Source organism: Hyperolius riggenbachi, chromosome 4 (genome assembly GCF_040937935.1).
Source record: "Hyperolius riggenbachi isolate aHypRig1 chromosome 4, aHypRig1.pri, whole genome shotgun sequence".
Taxonomy (NCBI): Eukaryota; Metazoa; Chordata; class Amphibia; order Anura; family Hyperoliidae; genus Hyperolius; species Hyperolius riggenbachi.
The window spans coordinates 487340792-487361330 of record NC_090649.1 but is presented as its reverse complement, the minus strand read 5'-3'; the positions used below and the strand labels follow the sequence as shown (position 1 = coordinate 487361330).

The 20539-nt window shown below is 46.9% G+C and overlaps 1 protein-coding gene across 1 annotated transcript in view; it reads left to right on the top strand.

Moving 5' to 3' along the window:
• Positions 1-20143, top strand: part of ABCG5 (ATP binding cassette subfamily G member 5) — a 53186-nt gene extending 33043 nt beyond the window's left edge. Inside the window, exons 8-14 of the mRNA XM_068233015.1 lie at positions 3452-3581; positions 4894-5107; positions 8970-9175; positions 12712-12850; positions 12944-13129; positions 14691-14803; positions 18041-20143. Coding sequence (XP_068089116.1) covers positions 3452-3581; positions 4894-5107; positions 8970-9175; positions 12712-12850; positions 12944-13129; positions 14691-14803; positions 18041-18234 — 1182 coding nt within the window. The 3' untranslated portion in view covers positions 18235-20143. The remainder of the gene's footprint in view (positions 1-3451; positions 3582-4893; positions 5108-8969; positions 9176-12711; positions 12851-12943; positions 13130-14690; positions 14804-18040) is intronic.
• The last annotated feature ends 396 nt before the right edge of the window (positions 20144-20539 follow it).

Genomic DNA, 20539 nt, shown 5'->3' with positions numbered 1-20539 from the left:
GAGGTGCAGCACATACCTGGCATCCTGGGGATCAGATGCTGCGGGCCAGCAGGGAGGAGATGCTATGGGAGGAGGTGCAGCACATACCCGGCATTCTGGGGATCAGATACTGCGGGCCAGCAGGGAAGAGATGCTATGGGAGGAGGTGCAGCACATACCTGGCATCCTGGGGATCAGATGCTGCGGGCCAGCAGGGAGGAGATGCTATGGGAGGAGGTGCAGCACATACTCGGCATCCTGGGGATCAGATGCTGTGGGCCAGCAGGGAGGAGATGCTATGAGAGGAGGTGCAGCACTTACCCGGCATCCTGGGGATCAGATGCTGCAGGCCAGCAAGAAGGAGATGCTATGGGAGGAAATGCAGCACATACCCGGCATCCTGGGGATCAGATGCTGCGGGCCAGCAGGAAGGAGGTGCTATGGGAGGAGGTGCAGCACATACCTGGCATCCTGGGGATCAGATTCTGCGGGCCAGCAGGGAGGAGGTGCTATGGGAGGAGGTGCAGCACATACCCGGCATCCTGGGGATCAGATTCTGCGGGCCAGCAGGTAGGAGATGCTATGGGAGGAGGTGCAGCACATACCCGGCATCCTGGGGATCAGATTCTGCGGGCCAGCAGGGAGGAGATGCTATGGGAAAAGGTGCAGCACATACCAGGCATCCTGGGGATCAGATGCTGCGGGCCAGCAGGGAGGAGATGCTATGGGAGGAGGTGCAGCACATACCCGGCATCCTGACGATCAGATGCTGCGGGCCAGCAGGGAGGAGATTCTATGGGAAGAGGTGCAGCACATTCCCGACATCCTGGGGAGCAGATGCTGCACGCCAGCAGGGAGGAGATGCTATGGGAGGAGGTGCAGCACATACCTGGCATCATGGGGATCAGATGCTGAGGGCCAGCAGGGAGAAGATGCTATGGGAGGAGGTGCAGCACATACCTGGCATCCTGGGGATCAGATGCTGCGGGCCAGCAGGGAGGAGATGCTATGGGAGGAGGTGCAGCACATACCCGGCATCCTGGGGATCAGATGCTGCAGGCCAGCAGGGAGTAGATGCTATGGGAGGAGGTGCAGCACATACCCGGCATCCTGGGGATCAGATACTGCGGCCCAGCAGGGAGAAGATGCTATGGGAGGAGGTGCAGCACATACCCGGCATCCTGGGGATCAGATGCTGTGGGCCAACAGGGAGGAGATGCTATGGGAGGAGGTGCAGCACATACCTGGCATCCTGGGGATCAGATGCTGCGGGCCAGCAGGGAGGAGATGCTATGGGAGGAGGTGCAGCACATACCCGGCATTCTGGGGATCAGATACTGCGGGCCAGCAGGGAAGAGATGCTATGGGAGGAGGTGCAGCACATACCTGGCATCCTGGGGATCAGATGCTGCGGGCCAGCAGGGAGGAGATGCTATGGGAGGAGGTGCAGCACATACTCGGCATCCTGGGGATCAGATGCTGTGGGCCAGCAGGGAGGAGATGCTATGAGAGGAGGTGCAGCACTTACCCGGCATCCTGGGGATCAGATGCTGCAGGCCAGCAAGAAGGAGATGCTATGGGAGGAAATGCAGCACATACCCGGCATCCTGGGGATCAGATGCTGCGGGCCAGCAGGAAGGAGGTGCTATGGGAGGAGGTGCAGCACATACCTGGCATCCTGGGGATCAGATTCTGCGGGCCAGCAGGGAGGAGGTGCTATGGGAGGAGGTGCAGCACATACCCGGCATCCTGGGGATCAGATTCTGCGGGCCAGCAGGTAGGAGATGCTATGGGAGGAGGTGCAGCACATACCCGGCATCCTGGGGATCAGATTCTGCGGGCCAGCAGGGAGGAGATGCTATGGGAAAAGGTGCAGCACATACCAGGCATCCTGGGGATCAGATGCTGCGGGCCAGCAGGGAGGAGATGCTATGGGAGGAGGTGCAGCACATACCCGGCATTCTGACGATCAGATGCTGCGGGCCAGCAGGAAGGAGATGCTATGGGAGGAGGTGCAGCACATACCCGGCATCCTGGGGATCAGATGCTGCAGGCCAGCAGGGAGGAGATTCTATGGGAAGAGGTGCAGCACATTCCCGACATCCTGGGGAGCAGATGCTGCACGCCAGCAGGGAGGAGATGCTATGGTAGGAGGTGCATTACATACCCGGCATCCTGGGGATCAGATGCTGCAGCCAGCAGGGAGGAGATGCTATGGGAGGAGGTGTAGCACATACCTGGCACCCTGGGGATCAGATGCTGTGGGCCAGCAGGCAGGGACGGATCTGGGGGGGGGGGGGCAAGCGGGTATCTTGCCCCAGGCGCAGTTTGTTGAATTCTTAAAAAGGCGGCAAAATTTGGATGGGGAATGGTAGTTTAAGCGCCAAAACCTGACCTTGCCCCAGGCGCAACTTGGTCTAGATCCATTCCTGCCAGCAGGGAGGAGATGCTATGGGAGGAGGTGCAGCCCATACCTGGCATCCTGGGGATCAGATGCTGCGGACCAGCAGGGAGGAGATGCTATGGGAGGAGATGCAGCCCATACCCGGCATCCTGGGGATCAGATGCTGCGGGCCATCAGGGAGTAGATGCTATGGGAGGAGGTGCAGCACATACCCGGCATCCTGGGGATCAGATGCTGCGGGCCAGCAGAGAGGAGATGCTATGGGAGGAGGTGCAGCACATACCCGACATCCTGGGGGTCAGATGCTGCGGGCCATCAGGGAGGAGTTGCTATGGGAGGAGGGGCAGCCCATACCCGGCATCCTGGGGATCAGATGCTGCGGGCCAGCAGGGAGGAGGTGCTATGGGAGGAGGTGCAGCACATACCCGGCATCCTGGGGATCAGATGCTGCGGGCCAGCAGGGAGGAGGTGCTATGGGAGGAGGTGCAGCACATACCCGGCATCCTGGGGATCAGATGCTGAAGGCCAGCAGGGAGGAGATGCTAAATGGAGGAGGTGCAGCACATACCCGGCATCCTGGGGGTCAGATGCTGCGGGCCAGCAGGGAGGAGATGCTATGGGAGGAGGTGCAGCACATACCCGGCATCCTGGGGATCAGATGCTGCAGGCCAGCAGGGAGGAGATGCTATGGGAGGAGGTGCAGCACATACCTGGCATCCTGGGGATCAGATGCTACGGGGCCAGCAGGGAGGAGATGCTATGGGAGGAGGTGCAGCACATACCTGGCATCCTGGGGATCAGATGCTGAGGCAGGCCAGCAGGGAGGAGATGCTATGGGAGGAGGGGAGCGTTTTTCTTCAGGCAGCAAAAAGTCTAGAACCACCCTGCTAGTGGTGGATTTTTTTTAAAAAGCACATCCCTCAAGTGAGATTACACGCATAGGATTACATTAGCGAATCACTAGCGCTTGGAAAAGGCTTAGTGGGTTCCAGGCCGTACACTGCGCAGTAGAGACAGGATAGCTCAGCAGATACGTTTTATGATAAATCTTTGTTTTGTTTGGAACAGATGTTTGATAAGATCGGCATTATGAGTTGCGGAGAGCTCGTATTTTGTGGGAACCCCCAGGAAATGATCACGTTTTTTGATGACTGTGGATACGAGTGCCCAGAACACTCCAACCCATTTGATTTCTTTGGTAAGCATTACGTAAAGCCTAAACACTTTCAGATTTTGTGTAGCAATTTATATTACAACCACCCCTGGCACACGGGTTACCAACATGTGTTATGCCCACGGATCATGCCTGATATGCCTATATTCCTGATGGCTAAGGGGGGATTTCAGTTGAATGACTTAATTTTAAATTGCATCAGGCTGTCACATCTGCTGTTTACAATCCACACTCTGCCTCGCTAAGCTGAAAAAGAAGTACAAGTAATAACCATGGGAACTTTCCTGCACTAAAACATCATTATCTGTTTTCTCCCTAACAGACAACAGCCTTTTAGCTTCTGTTTACTATTCGGGAAATTGAACTGAATTTGACAAGTTGTTAGATAAGCTCTTTTTCATACATAACAACTCAATTTTTTTAATTCTTGCAGTACTGGAAAACAGAAAGGAATTTCAGACAATTTGTTAATAGCGCTAGTACTATATCAATTCAGGTGCGCTTTAACCTCCCTGGCGGTCAATTAAAACCGCCAGGGAGGCAGCGCAGCATTTTTTTTTTTTTTAAAATAATGTAGCTAGCCTAGCGCCTCCAGCGATCAGGCCCATCAGGAAATCCCGTTCTGAACGGGATTTACATTAGGGATTCCCCTGTCGCCATGGCGACGGGTGCGATGACGTCACCGACGTCATGACGTCAGAGGGCGTCTGATCCACCCCTCAATTCCACCTGGCACTGATTAGCCAGGCTGCGCAGGGGTCTCGGGGGGGCACCCTCTAACGTGGTGTGCGGCATCGAATCGGCAGCGAGCGGCGGCGATTGGTGAGTTCGCCAAAAAAAATTATGTTAATCGGCCCAGCGGGGCCTAAGCAATCCTCCTGCATGGCATAGCCCGAGCTCAGCTCGGGATTACCGCCAAGGAGGTTAAGCTAGGTACACACACACTACATTACACTGGGTCAACGTGGCCAGTCAGGACTGTCTCTGTTGAGAATCAAGCTTGTGTGCAGGTGTCCCCCAATGTCACTTAAAGAGCCAGCACCCCAGATCTTTAGTGGCAGTGATGCCCAGCTGATACCCAAGCCCATTGTACCATCACCTCTTCTTCTGGAACCAAACTATTGACAAAGTGATCAAATCCCAATCCCCGCAGACAACAATCTTTGTACACATCTCATCAACAACAATGTTATCCCCATCATAGTCATATATCTCTACCATAGAGTAATGACTCAATGATAGGGACGTACGACTATGATGGAGATAAGATTGTGAGCCCCTTTGAGAGAATTATATCAATACACAATAACTCAAATATTCTAAATCTTCTATTCAGTGGATCTCACCTCTGTGGACACAAGAACCAAGGAGCGTGAAATGGAGACCTACAACAGAGTGCACAGCATAGTGGCGGCCTACAGAGACTCCGGCCAGTTCCAGAACACTCTGGCGTCCATTGAAATGTCACAGAACTCTAAAGAGAAGAAAGCTATCCCGTTCAAACAAAAAGAAGCACCCAACGAAGTGTCCAAACTGTTTGTCTTGTTGAGGTGAGAGGAAAAAAACATGACACTATTATGTAGGGTATCTAAAAACCCAATACTCCTGGTAGGCACAGGTATTCTTTCTCCACGTGTTGGGTCTTTTTGGCCAAAACCTTAAAGTGAACCTCCAGACTAAAAATCAACTCAGCAGCACTGAAAAGGCCTGGTGTTTCTTTAACAGTTTCACAGCATCAGAACTTTGTTTTTCTTATACAAGCCTCATTTTTAGCTGCACAGAAGAAAACTGCCCGGGAATTTTTCCCCTGATGCTGTGCAAAGCATGATGGGATTTCTGATGTTGTTACTCTCGTTCTGCTGTTTTGGTGCAAATTTTTTTTTTTACATTTTAAATTTGACATTTGAAGCCTAGCGTGTGCAGCTGGGAGGGGTGATCAGGACACAGGACAGTTGGAACTGTGTCTCCTGCTCCTTGTCACCTCCTTTCAACCAAAAAGATGGCTGCCCCCATGACAAAGATGGCAGCCCCCATGAATCACAAACATTTGCCTGTTTTTTTAAAACAAGGTGGGTAAGAGATTATATTACCTATTTATTCTAATTAACATAACTAATGTAACTTAATGACAGTATGTTTGTTTAGGCTGAAGTTCGTCTTTAAAAGTCTCCTGGGTAACTGGCTGGGTCTTCAGTCTTCCATGGGGTTGTAGTCATATATGAACAAATACCCACCATCAATGGTCATCATTTTTTTTGTTTTACAGACTAGTTCATAGTTTGAATATCAACTTCCATCCGATATTGGCCCATATGCAATTCACCTTTTCTCCTGAGATTTCTCCTTGGAGATAATTTTTCATCTTTTTAAAATAACTTTTCAGCACTTTGTTATTGAAAAAGTAACGAATAGTAGGTGATAAAGTACTATCGAAATTATTTTTTTATATTTTCTTGCTAGCTGGTGGCTTAAAAGACATTTTATTGAGAAGGTGTGAAAATATAATGTAGGAGAACATATCACGACGGACGGGCTCAGCAAAGTCTGTCAGGGGGCAAGTGCTGAATCGTGATTGGCGCCAGCCTGCGCTAATCATGTGGAGCACTCTCTCCGATAGGTGCGGATTCTTCAGAGACTGTTTTGCTATTGGCCAGGAGGAGGATGGAGGGCACCAGGATACAGGGGCAAACGCAGGATTTTTAAGGGGGGGGTTCCTGAAAGGTCCAGAAGCACGTATGTCCCGAGTGCTTCCGAATACAGGTGGCTCCATACTGCCCATGCACAAAAGTGCGCTGGCGTATTACGGAGCTGCCTATCTTTGGAAGTACTCAAGGACACGAGTGTTTCTGAGGGCTTCTGGTAGCAGCAAATGTGAACGGGGTACAGCGCTGGAACAACTCCCCAAGAGAGGAACAGGAGATAGACTTAGTTTGGACAATTCAGTGGAATATGCTACATAGTTTCACATAGCGCAAGCGATACCCATATGATGCAGGGATATATGCATCTGCGGAAGATGTCGGCGCTATATAAATACTAAATAATAATATTTTGCCTCACCAGGATTGCACTTTTATTTAGCTTTCCTGTAAGACAAGAAGACACAGCCAGCTCTAGGGGAAGAGGGAAACAAAGGTGAATGAGGGAGGGCTGGTGCACACCAAGAGTGCTTCTGAGCATTTTTTCAAATCAACAGTGATTTGAAAACCGCTTGGCTAATGTTACCCTATGTGGGTGTTCCCACAGCAGCGTTGTGATTTTTTCAAAATCGCAGGTATACTGCATGTAGCATGTTTTTGAGCAATTCATTCAAAAATCGCTCTGAAAATCACTTCACAAAATCACACTCACAAATTGCTAGCGATTGCTATTGTCATTTTGGCGTTGCACTAGCCCAGAGAGAGGAGTGGAGAAATTGAGAATAGCCTGAGATGGAGCAGAGAACTTATCTGTATTGAAGTCCCACATCACACAGGCTACTTGCCTGTAATCGGACTCCTGTCCCTGTCAGTCTCTCACACAAGTCAGAAAGAAGCCCTCCTGGAGTCTAGGGACTGTCAAAAACTTTTCAGCTTGTTATCCACACCTTATCCACACATGCAGTCATAACAATGGGGAGAGACCAGACAGATGTTTGCCCACAGACCCTGAGTCCAGGCAAGCTCTGCATCATGCTGTGCATATTTACCAGCTTGCCTGCATTTTAATTTCATCATGTCTGACACTTCTGTGCTGTGGAGAGTCCAGGACTCCATAATCAACATTCTCTCACTGCAGGCTGCATCTTCTTGTGAGGGTTGTGAGGGAATCTCGGCTGCCTCTCTCATTCTATTAGCTGGAGGGAGGCACCAGAAGTAAGAAGGGAGGGAGAATGAGGCTGTTTATATTATGCAGGCTTCCCTGGCTGAATACACAGCTCAGTGCAGGGGGGAGGTTCCAGACACCCGGAATAGCCCCCTGAGTTCGCCAGTGAGGATAGGCACTAGCCTAAGGACTAGATGGGGGCAGCTACGTAAGGGCTTCCCTGCGCACTGCACGGACAATACATGTGTACTGACATATATTCTAAAAGACACTCCAACTTTTCCCCTCACTTTTGGGGGAGAAAAAGTGTGCCTTATAGTCTGAAAATATGGTAGTTTGTGCACAGGGAGAAGCCGAAAGACAGCCCCCCCCTCCGCCCTAGGTTATTTCTTCCTTTGGACGAGTAGTTTGGTGTCCGGTTATTGCCTGCACTCGAACGACTGTAATTTTATTGTAATTTGGGCTGCGCCGGTTTAGCTGTAATTAACAAGGTGGCACCGAAATCAGGTGCTGTGCGGTGCCAATTGGGCGCCAAAATTTCCTGACTCAAGTGAACCTTGCTTCATCAAAGTTACAATCTTATGGCCCATACTCACAGGCTACAATTGTCGCCGCAACACGCTGCGCGCGTGTGTTGCGGCGACAGGTGGCCCGTGAGTATGAGGCGCTACATGGGCGCGCACCCCGAACCGTTGGTCGTCGCTGCTGTCGCCAGATGATTGCCGCCGCAACTGTCGCTAGTCCGCGTGAGTATGCGGATTAGCGACAGCAACATAATAGAAAATGCACGGTGCTTCCGGCGAGGGGGAGGAACGTCGGCAACAGCTTCCGTCGCACAGCTGGTCTCTCTTTCACGTGTGTACGCGGAGGGACCTGGCGATGAGCTGTCGCCGGCCTGTCGCGCACACGCTCACGTGTGCTGGCGACAGGCCACAAATGTAGCCCGTGAGTATGGGCCATTAGAGGTGGGGTTACAAGGCATGCAGCAAGAAAGGGAGGTGCCATCTGCTAGGGGGTTTGGGAGTTGGTTTACTAATTAACAAACAACTAGAACTATGTGTTTAAAGGTGGTTATACACCATTGACAGATATCCCCCATCAGGTATCAGGACCCAATCCCCTTGGGTGACATTGCTGGGCAGGGCTGGACACACGCGTAAGCTGTGAAGTCGACGATGCGCTGTGTTGCTATGCAGGGAAGGGGGGCCACGGAGGGACGACACATGTGTGATGTCACGCGGTAGGCGGGGGAGTGCCGCGAACAATGGGATCGGCGGGGGATTGGCATAGCTGGGCTTGAGTAGATCCACTGGGCAGATTGCTCATGGGTTTGGGGTCGAGGGCTGCTGTACACACGCCTGACTATCATCTAAGGGCCTCAGAATGAGGCGGTTGATATCGGCCGCCTCAGACAACTGAAGTCAAACGTGTTTACAGGCCTTAAATCTAACCGTCGCATAGTATGTAAACTGTTCTGGACAATAATTTGTAGCATTAGTAGATCGCTACAGAGACAGTTACAGTTTGCACCATATCATTGCATGGTTAGCTTTTGCAGATTTTATACTGATAATTACATGTAATTTTTTTTTGTTTTTTTGTTTGCAGGAGGACAGTAAGGAATCTGACCAGGAACACGTCCGGGGTAATCATGCGCCTCTCTCAAAATTTTATATTTGGCATCTTCATTGTCTTTTTCCTCGTCAAGTTCAACAACGACGTGCAGCAAGGCGCCATACAGGACAGAATCGGGGTGATTTACCAGTGTGTGGGGGGAACAGCGTACACAGGACTCCTCAATGCTGTCGCTTTATGTGAGTACTGGGATCATTTTGTTTTGTATTTGCATCAGGTGGTCTTGAAGTTTGTTTTACTTTGTTTCCAGGCATACATCAGGTGACTTGGCAGCTGATCGACCATTGGATTCGATAATTATTATTGAATCGTGTGAAAATTGGTGCCTGCCCGATCGACGATGCAACCAATTTCGGGCCCGAGCATGTCGATTGGACATGCTGTAAGATGGGTAGTCGTGGTCGATCGGTTGAGCGGCAGTAATGACGAGTGATATCAGTACGATCTTGCACTTAAAACTGTATAAGACTTGCATCCTGAAGCTAATGAACTATTAAGCTGGCCATACACTTGTAGTTTTCCATAGTTTTCCACCCAATATATCAAAATGATTGATTCCTTTCTGAAAATAACTGATTCAGAAGGAATCGATTCCTTCCATACACTGCACATTTATTTCCAATATTCCAGCAGGGAATCTTTTGAAAATCGATTGAACTGCAGAGTTTCACTGTTCCGTTCTATACTTTCGAACAATTTTTAGTCAAAATCGATTTCTGACACTTTGGGGAATCGGTTCCAGGAAGATGAATCGAATCTGCAAGGAATCGGGTGAGAAGTACTCAGATAGATTTCTGTCAGATGCCTGTCAAGTCGAATCTGACAGCAATCTATGTGATGTGTGCCACACACTAGGAACAGATTACCAATAGATTTTAGAATGAAATCTATTGGAAATCGGTCTGAATGCATTACTGCGCCATTAGACCCAATGCAACTCTATGGGCCATTGATCTGCTGCCAGCAGCAGATCGACCTAGATTTTCCATCCTGTCAGATAGATCACATCGCTCGAAATCGATCAAAATCGGCCAGAAATCGATCAATAGATTTGATAGAATCAATTTCTGATCGATGGCTGAAATCGACCAGTGTATGGGCCCCTTTAGGGAGCTTTTTTAATATATCATGAGGAAATATTACTGTTATTTTTGCAAATAAGGGCTTGTAATGATTGATATAGTAAAAAAAACACTGAAAGGAAAAAACACCCCTTATTTCAAAATAAAATATTATCACCATACATTTTCTGGGAACATAATTTAAATGTAATAACCGGGCCAAACGGGCAAATTAAATGTATGGGTATTATCTACAATAGCACCTTTTATTTTAAAACTATAACTAAAAAATGATTTTTATTTCATTTTTTTCCTCCTTCTTCCCTTTAACCACTTTACCTCAAAGGGGTTTTCCCCTTAAAGGGATACTGTAGGGGGTCGGGGGAAAATGAGTTGAACTTACCCGGGGCTTCTAATGGTCCCCCGCAGACATCCTGTGTTGGCGCAGCCACTCCCCAATGCTCCGGCCCCGCCTCTGGTTCACTTCTGGAATTTCAGACTGTAAAGTCTGAAATCCACTGCGCCTGCATTGCCGTGTCCTCACTCCCACTGATGGCACTAGGAGCGTACTGCACAGGCCCAGTATGGTCTGTGCCTGCACCGTGCGCTCCTGGTGACATCAGGGGAAGCGAGGACACGGCAATGCAAGCGCAGTGGTTTTCAGACTTTAAAGTCTGAAATGCCAGAAGTGATCCAGAGGCGGGGCCGGAGCATTGGGGAGTGGCTGCATGGGCACCGGATGCCTGTGGGGGACCATTAGAAACCCCGGGTAACTTCAACTCATTTTCCCCGACCCCCCTACAGTATCCCTTTAAAAAAAACAGCAATTTTCACCTGTGAGCGCTCCTTCCATTCATTCTCTTATAACTTAATTACTACTTATCACAATAAAACAATCTATATCTTGGTTTTTTTTCGCCACCATTTAGGCTTTCTTTGGGGGGTACTTTTTGCTAAGAATTATTTTATTCTTACTGCGTTTTAATGGGAATAATAAGAAAAAAATGGGAAAAAAATTATTATTTCTCAGTTTTTGCCATTATAGTTTTTAAGTAATTCATGCTCCCATTATTAAAACTCACACATTTTATTTGCCCATTTGTCCCAGTTTTTGCAACGTTTAAAATTTTTCCCTAGTACAATGTATGGCGCCAACATTTTATTTGGAAATGAAGGTGCATTTTTTTCAGTTTTGCGTCTATGCCTAATTACAAGCCCATAATTTATAAAGTAACAGTAATAAACCCTCTTTATATACATATTAAAAAAGTTCAGTCCCTAAGGTAACTATTGACGTATTTTTTTTTTAACTACTAGCTGACCACGTCACGCCGTTGGGCTTGGCCGCGGCGGCAGACCGCCACTCGGGAGACTGTTAGACGGTGAAATTGCCATCTATTCACCCATACAGCGCTGCGATCTACAGCAGCGCTGTACTGAGGGACAGCCGTGTGACATGGCTGTCCCCATGTGGGATACAGGAGCAATCCGCTGTGATAGGCTGAAGGAGGGAGGGAAGGTAAGACAAAAAAAATACATATATTTATTTAAAAAAAATAATAATAATAAGATAAATATTAGTCAAAAAATAAACAAACATCTGGGGGGGGGGGGGGATCAGACCCCACCAACAGAAAGCTCTGTTGGTGGGGAGAAAAAAAAGGGGGGGGGGGGTAGAATCACTTGTGTGCTGAGTTGTGCGGCCCTGCAGCTTGGCCTTAAAGCTGCAGTGGCCTATTTTACAAAAAAAGGCCTGGTCTTTAGGGGGGTTTAACACTGTGGTCCTCAAGTGGTTAATTTGTAAAAAAAAAAAAACACAAAAAAAGCACACATTTTGGTAGCTAATGGGGAATGTGGGAGGTCAGGGGTTAATGTTAAATGTAAAAATAAGCTAAAAATATCCTTTATTGAATAAATAAATGTAGATGTAATTTTACTATTTGGCCACAGAATGTCCTTGCAACTGACTTCTGTAAGCGTAGTATTAGTACGCAAACAGGAAGCACTGCGTGGACGGGTTTTGTGAACGATGGCGGCATCTCATAGACGGCTGTGGTCATTCACACGGGACTTAGATCAATGAATGGGAACTGTGTTGAGCGGCTAACGATCAGCGGTGGTAATGAGCACGGGGGCCGGCGAGCGGGAACGCGCGGCGGGGAGGGACATGATAGCTACACCCCTGCAAGAAGTTATGATGGTATGCAGGGACGTAGTTACTCGTCCTGGGGGAGGGGAAATGGTTATCCTGTATACAAAATAAAACAATTTTTAGAAAAAAGTACCATTTAAAAAAAGCCCAATTTGTGGTGAAAAAAAACTACAACAACATATAGATCATTTCGGTGTGATAAGTAGCAAAAAGTTATTGGGGTATGAATGGGAGGAGCGTGATGTGAAACGTTCTACAGTAGAACGTTTCACATCACGCTCCTCCCATTCATACGCCAATAACTTTTTGCTACTTATCACACCGAAATGATCTATATGTTGTAGTTTTTTTTTCACCACAAATTGGGCTTTTTTTAAATGGTACTTTTTTCTAAAAATTGTTTTATTTTGTAAACTTCTACTCATCGTTTGGTAAGACAAAACATGTTATTCTGTTACTGTATACACCCCAAAGAATCTTCTTTTCTCCTCCTGTGTTTTAGTCCCAGCCCTGCGTGCCATCGGTGACCAGGAAAGCAAAGACGGTTTATACCAGAAGTGGCAGATGCTTCTAGCTTATGTCATCCACATTTTCCCGTTCAGCATTCTTGCTGTTGTGCTGTTCGGGGCTTTCCTGTACTGGTATGTTCACTTTCCTCTCATTCTATAAACAAACACGGCTCTTTGGACACAAAACTCGCTTTATATGTCTTCCTTTTGCTATATTTATTACAGGATAATAGGACTGAACCCTGAGTTGCCGAGGTTTGGTTATTTCCTGGCTGCAAACCTACCGCCACACCTCATGGGGGAGCTGATCGCTCTCTCGGTTCTTGGTATAGTGAATAATCCCAATATTGTCAATGCAGCTGTGGCTCTCATCAATATTGCTGGAATCCTTGTAGGATCAGGACTTCTGAGGTAAGATCCTGGTAATAAGCTGTTGTTTATGGATTTAACTATGAAAAGGTATAAAATAATGTTTTAAAAGCCCTAGCTCACTTGCCACGTTGCCATTCCTCCTCCACATTCATTTAGTTGACCATTTTTGCCATTTCTCACACAACTTTCATATTTGTTGCAGCTGTTCCAGAGAAACTCTCTTTGGAAAAGTCAGTCACATGATCCAGAGGTCTGTGCACAAAGCATCACCACCAAGGAATACTGTGAGGGACATGGGGGACCACTAGACCGCCAGGGACTACTGTAAGAGGGAGTGAAAACCACTAAACAACCAGGGAAGGTATATGTGGATGGGAGGACCACTAGACCAGTGTTCCCCAACCCTCTCCTCAAGGCCCATCAACAGTACATGTTTTGTGTAAATCCACAGAGAGGTAGTTAACCAGCTCTGCTGAGACACTAATTACCTCACCTGTGTACGTTTGTGGTTTTCTGCAAAACATGTCCTGTTGGTGGGCCGTGAGGACAGGGTTGGGGAACTCTGCACTAGACCACCAGAGACTATTGTGAAGTCTACGGGAGACCACCTGGGACGCTATATGGTGATGGGGGCACTAGACCATCAGGGAATACTAGGGGTATGTGGAACCACTAGACCACAACAGACTACTGTAAGAGGAAGGGGGGACCACTCGATAACCAGTGTCTAATGTAAGGGTGGGGGAGGGAATTACTAGACCACCAGGAGCTACTGTAAGAGGGAGGGGGAACAACTAGACCACCAGGAACTACAGTAAGAGGAAGGGGAATCACTAGACAACCAGGGAAGCTATATGTGTAACTGGGAAAAGGGACAACTAGACAATCAGGGTAGCTATATGTGGATGGAGGGAACACTAGATTACCAGGGCCTGTTGTAAGGGGGACCACTAGACCACCAGGGAAATGATATGTGGATGGGGGAACTACTGGACCACCGGGGAATACTGTAAGGATGATGGTGGACAACTAAACCACCAGTGACTACTTTAAGGAGGAGGGGGAGGGGCACTGTACTGCATTGTTCTTTCATATGAGGGGTAAAGATTGCTATATTTCATACGTGGGGAATGTTTGCTGCTGTTCATCTGTGGGGTAATGATTGCTGCATTGCATATTTGGAGCTAATGTTTGTCGCATTGCATATGTGAGGCATCCCTTATGTGGGGAAGTGGTAGCTTAATTTCTTATGTGGGGTAATGAATGTTGCATTTTTTTCATGTGAGGTAATGACTGCATTTGTTATTTGAGAGTCATAATAGCGCCATTTGATATTTTTGGGGTTATTGTTGCTGCATTTGCCATTTTGGAAGGAAGCTCATAATTACTGAGTGGTAGGTATGAACCAAAAGAAAGTAAGTGATACCCGAATTAATATACTGTATACTTGAGTCATGTTTTAGTACATTTTTTGATGCAGGTTGAAGTATCTTTGCGTTTTGCTCACACAATCTCTTTCAGCACATTTGCATACATCATATGCTGCTTCAGTATTAAAAATAAAACAAAAACCGCTCAAACTTTGTGCTTCTTTACTTAGGAGTTTACAAGAGATGCCTCAGATTTTTCAGTGGTTGAGCTACATTACGTATCAGAGGTATACCTGCGAATTACTGATAGTCAATGAGTTTCACGACTTGAATTTCACTTGCGGTAAGTAACGAGAACTTCTGTTAAAACCTTGTGATTATGGGTTACTTTAATGTACTGCTGGCACTGAGAAATAAGCAACTGGATAGGCTCAGTCAGTAGGTAGAGTTGGGCCGAACGGTTCGCCGGCGAACCTGGTTCGCGCGAACCTAGGTGGTTCGCGTGCGGGTACCGCACGCGAACTTTATTGCGGAAAAGTTCGCCCCATTGCGGTTCGCCCCATAATGCACTGAGGGTCAACTTTGACCCTCTACATCACAGTCAGCAGGCCCAGTGTAGCCAATTAGGCTACACTAGCCCCTGGAGCCCCACCCCCCCTTATATAGGCAGGCAGCGGCGGCCGTGGCCACTCGTGTGCCTGCATTAGTTAGAGTAGGGCGAGCTACTGCAGTCTCTCATAGGGAAAGATTAGTTAGCCTTAGCTTGTCCCTGGCTGCATACCTGTTCATTGATCCTGCCACTGCATACCTGTTCATTGATCCTGCCACTGCATACCTGTTCATTGATCCTGCCACTGCATACCTGTTCAGTGATCCTGCCACTGCATACCTGTTCATTGATCCTGCCACTGCATACCTGTTCATTGATCCTGCCACTGCATACCTGTTCATTGATCCTGCCACTGCATACCTGTTCATTGATCCTGCCACTGCATACCTGTTCATTGATCCTGCCACTGCATACCTGTTCATTGATCCTGCCACTGCATACCTGTTCAGTGATCCTGCCACTGCATACCTGTTCATTGATCCTGCCACTGCATACCTGTTCATTGATCCTGCCACTGCATACCTGTTCATTGATCCTGCCACTGCATACCTGTTCAGTGATCCTGCCACTGCATACCTGTTCATTGATCCTGCCACTGCATACCTGTTCATTGATCCTGCCACTGCATACCTGTTCATTGATCCTGCCACTGCATACCTGTTCAGTGATCCTGCCACTGCATACCTGTTCATTGATCCTGCCACTGCATACCTGTTCTGTGAACCCACCACTGCATACCTGTTCTGTTCAGTGGACCCGCCACTGTATACCTGTTTAGTGAACCCGCCACTGCATACCTGTTCTGTTCAGTGGACCCGCCACTGTATACCTGTTCAGTGGACCCGCCACTGCATACCTGTTCTGTTCAGTGAACCCGCCACTGCATACCTGTTCTGTTCAGTGGACCCGCCACTGTATACCTGTTTAGTGAACCCGCCACTGCATACCTGTTCTGTTCAGTGGACCCGCCACTGTATACCTGTTCAGTGGACCCGCCACTGCATACCTGTTCTGTTCAGTGAACCCGCCACTGCATACCTGTTCTGTTCAGTGGAGTTTGGTGTGTCAGTGTGAAGCAGTACCTTAATTACACTCCCTGATTGATGTATACACATGCAAGATGTTTTAAAGCACTTTAGGCCTGTCATTTAGCATTCAATGTGATTTCTGCCCTTAAAACGCTGCTTTGCGTCAAATCCAGATTTTTCCCGGTGACTTTTGGCGTGTATCCCACTCCGCCATGCCCCCCTCCAGGTGTTAGACCCCTTGAAACATCTTTTCCATCACTTTTGTGGCCAGCATAATTTTTTTTTTTTTCAAAGTTCGCATCCCCATTGAAGTCTATTGCGGTTCGCGAACTTTAACGCGAACCGAACCTTCCGCGAAAGTTCGCGAACCCGGTTCGCGAACCTAAAATCGGAGGTTCGGCCCAACTCTATCAGTAGGGAGGCGTGGTGTCCAACAGTCCAATCACTCTCCTCCCTCCTGAACTTTCATGTGACTAAAGCGGGAGTGTTTCGGACTGACTGGCAGTTGTAAGCCACTGAGGTGGAGATGAGAATCCATAAATTGCACTAAGGGCGCGTTCACACTAGGGGCGTTTCCGGCATTTTTTCAAGCACAGGCGATTTCCAAAATCACTCACAAAATGCTTGTGCAATGAATCTCTATGAGAAAGTTCATATCAGGGTGTTGCATCCGCTTTGCGGTGCCTGTCCCATTTTTTTTGCAGCATTTGTGCTATAATGAAAGGGATAGGAAAAACACAAAACGCTCATAATATTGCTTTTGTACAGCGATTGCGTTCGCGTTTTTAAGAATAAATACATTGTATTTATTCTTTTCCGGGTCAAAGAGATCACTTCCTGACTTGCGTCAGGGAGTGAATGAAAAAAAAAAACGCTCTGAAAAGGGCACTTAGAAAAGCACTTTTAACAAAAACGCAGCACACGGTGGAGCACTGGAAGGTGCTAATAAAAACTGCGCACAAAAACGCAAAACACTTGTGTTTGCGTTTTTAGATATGAACAAGGCCTAAAGATGTAATATTTCTTTTATATCTAACAAGTGCTGCTATCATGACAGATTGAAGGGGTGCAATGCAACTTTGAGGGGGCCTGATGCAAGAGTCCAGGCGGGAGATGACAAGGGCATGGATAAGGAGCTTGGAGCTGTCAGGGGATAGGTAGAAGATCCTGGAGATGTTGTGGAGGTGGGAGTTGCAGGACCAGGTGACATTTTTGATGTGGGGTGCTAAGGAGAGGGCATTGTGACAGTGACACCAAGGCAGTGGTCTTGGGGGGTAGGTCGGTTAAGTTGTTTTGTTGATCATAATGTGCAGATCTGGGAGGTTAGTTTCTGATTTTATTACTGATATACAGTATACATAGAATTTTTTTTTAAAGGGGCAGTACAGCGAAACTGTAAAATTTAAAACATATACACAATAAGAAGTACATTTTTTCCAGAGTAAAATGGGCCATAAATTACTTTTCTCCTATGTTGCTGTCACTTACAGTAGGTAGTAGAAATCTGACAGAAGTGACAGGTTTTGGACTAGTCCATCTCTTCATAGGGGATTCTCAGCAAGGCTTTTATTCTTTATAAAGATATTCCCAAAAAAGGATTTAAACAATGATGCTGGCCAGCTTCTCCGCTCGCTATACAGTCTTTTGGCAGTTGGACAGAGCAACTTCCATTCACTAAGTGCTTTTGAAAATAAATATATCCCTTAGAATCCCCTATAAAGAGATGGACTAGTCCAAAACCTGTCACTTCTGTCAGATTTCTACTACCTACTGTGACAGCAACATAGGTGACAAGTAATTTATGGCTCATTTTACTCCAGAAAAAATGTACTTCTTATATAAATGTACTTCTTATTGTGTATATGTTTGCACATATTTTAAATTTTACAGTTTTTCGCTGTAGTGCCCCTTTAATGATAAATATTGCTTATATTTTATACAGGCGGTGTGGAGAATTTGCCTGGGCCCACTACACAGTGCCCATTTGTAAATGGAAATGAATTCATTGCAAGCACTTACCCTGGAAGTACAGAGAGGGTGATGTTTGACTTCCTCATGCTGTACGCGTTTATCCCCGCGACCATCATCGGCTGTGTCATCAGCTTCAAGTTCAGAGACATTTTGATGCGCAAATAGTTATCACTGGTGGCTGGTGCAGCGATTGCATCAGGCTGCAAAATGCAATGTGCTATATTATGCAAGACTGCTATGATTGGATAGGTTACCGAGCAACTTCAAGCACTACTTTCCAGGAATGCAGCGGAACTAAGCAGCAATACCGCATGATGAACCTAAAATGTCAAAAATAAAGAGTTTCACTTACCTAGGGCTTCTACCAGCCCCCCCTGTGCCCATGACAGTCATCAACGATCCACCCTTTTTTCCCCTTTAAGACGGATCAAACTCTTGCACAACACACAAAGAAAAGTATTCCACATGTACAGTATTTGCTGAAGAAATTCACTTCTATGTGTTCTGTGTTATTTTAACCAAATCAAAGAGTCTATGTTTAGCCAAAACAAAGTGTCTAATTAGCTCTTAATAACTTTGAATAGACTGCAGGAGCCCAGGCTGTTATCCTCATACAGGAAACCAAAGATACTTAAAGTGCACCTGAGACAAAAGAAGTCTCAGGACAGGAGTGCCCCGGGGAGACCGGGAGGGACCGAGCGGCCTCAAGGGGGCTGGAGGGGGGGCTTCAAGCCGGAAAGAGGAAGTGCGCCGCTGTGAGGCTTGTAACGCGACCAATAGGATGCGTGCAAGCTGTAACACAGGGCGGACGGCAGAATTCTGGGTAAATATCCCCGCCGCACACAGCTGCACCAATTAAACCTCATTTGAAACACAAATAGTCACTCGTGAGAGCATCCGGTGAGCATCCCTGGCCTTAGGTGAGTATGGACCCTGAGACTTTTTTCATCTCAGGTTCCCGTTAAACCTTTCAGTGTTCCTTCCAAAAGTAAAACCACATTAAAACTTCTGTTTTTTTATGATTTCCACCAATTGTAATGAAGATTTTTTTCCATAAAGGTTACCATGCTGTGACTAATCTTTTAGAGCAGTTCTGAGTTTTGTTCCACTTTAAATTGCAGCCTTCTGACTATGTAGAACACATTCATGTGTAGCCATGATCCCCGTTTAGACTGAAAGGGGTGCAGCCCAATCTGCTACTCACACCTGGCATTGAACAGTCCAAATTAAATTACTGGGGGCGTTATACCCCTTAGATTGCAAGGGTGCCAACCAACCACTCCCCCCGAGTGTTTCCTGTTTCTGTTGTACTATGTCTATCAAATTAAACAAAATATTGGTATTGCTAATTTCTTAAACCACACATGAACTATGTAGGCATTTTATACTTTATACTTGTGTTGTCGGATGTTGTAATTGTACTGTGCGTTCAGCTGCTTACGTAGCTATGGGGCATTTGCACTAAACACAGGTAAAGTTGTCATGCACAGAGAACTATGATAACACACAAAGCTCTACCTACGTAGCGTACGTTACTATAACTGCTCGCGTTAACTCCTACCTCCCAACACTTAGAGATCAGAAAGAGGGACACTTAAGCCACACCCCTAATCATGCATACTATAAAAATTTCATAAGAAAAATATATGTTTTATAATTCAGGCCCCACTGGTCCTTTCTATCCTGGTGCATTTTAACATTTGCAAATAAGAAATATATCAATTTAAAGGATGGGTATAAAGTTTAGAGTCAGTTACACATTTTTCAGTGGAAAAATACCTATGTTTACATAAATCCACACATCAGTCCTGAAAGAGGGACAAATGGGGGAGAAAGAGGGACAGGGCTGCCAAAGAGGGACTGTCCAAAACAGGGACAGTTGAGAGCTATGGTTATAGTAAGTAAGGTCGCACGTGTTGCACAGTCCAGAAATTAACGGTAAAACTGCCGTGTGCTATCTGTGCATGCCAATTTAACCGATGTTTAGTGCATAGGTCTCTATGGTGTCTACTACTGTCATTGTCTATTTGTACTCTGTACAACGTGATGGAATATATTGGCTTGCAAAAGTATTCGGCCCCCTTGAAGTTTTCCACATTTTGTCACATTACTGCCACAAACATGCATCAATTTTATTGGAATTCCACGTGACAGACCAATACAAAGTGGTGTACACGTGAGAAGTGGAACGGAAATCCTACATCATTCCAAACATTTTTTACAAATCAATAACTGCAAAGTGGGGTGTGCGTAGTTATTCGGCCCCCTGAGTCAATACTTTGTAGAACCACCTTTTGCTGCAATTACAGCTGCCAGTCTTTTAGGGTATGTCTCTACCAGCTTTGCACATCTAGAGACTGAAATCCTTGCCCATTGTTCTTTGCAAAACAGCTCCAGCTCAGTCAGATTAGATGGACAGCGTTTGTGAACAGCAGTTTTCAGATCTTGCCACAGATTCTCGATTGGATTT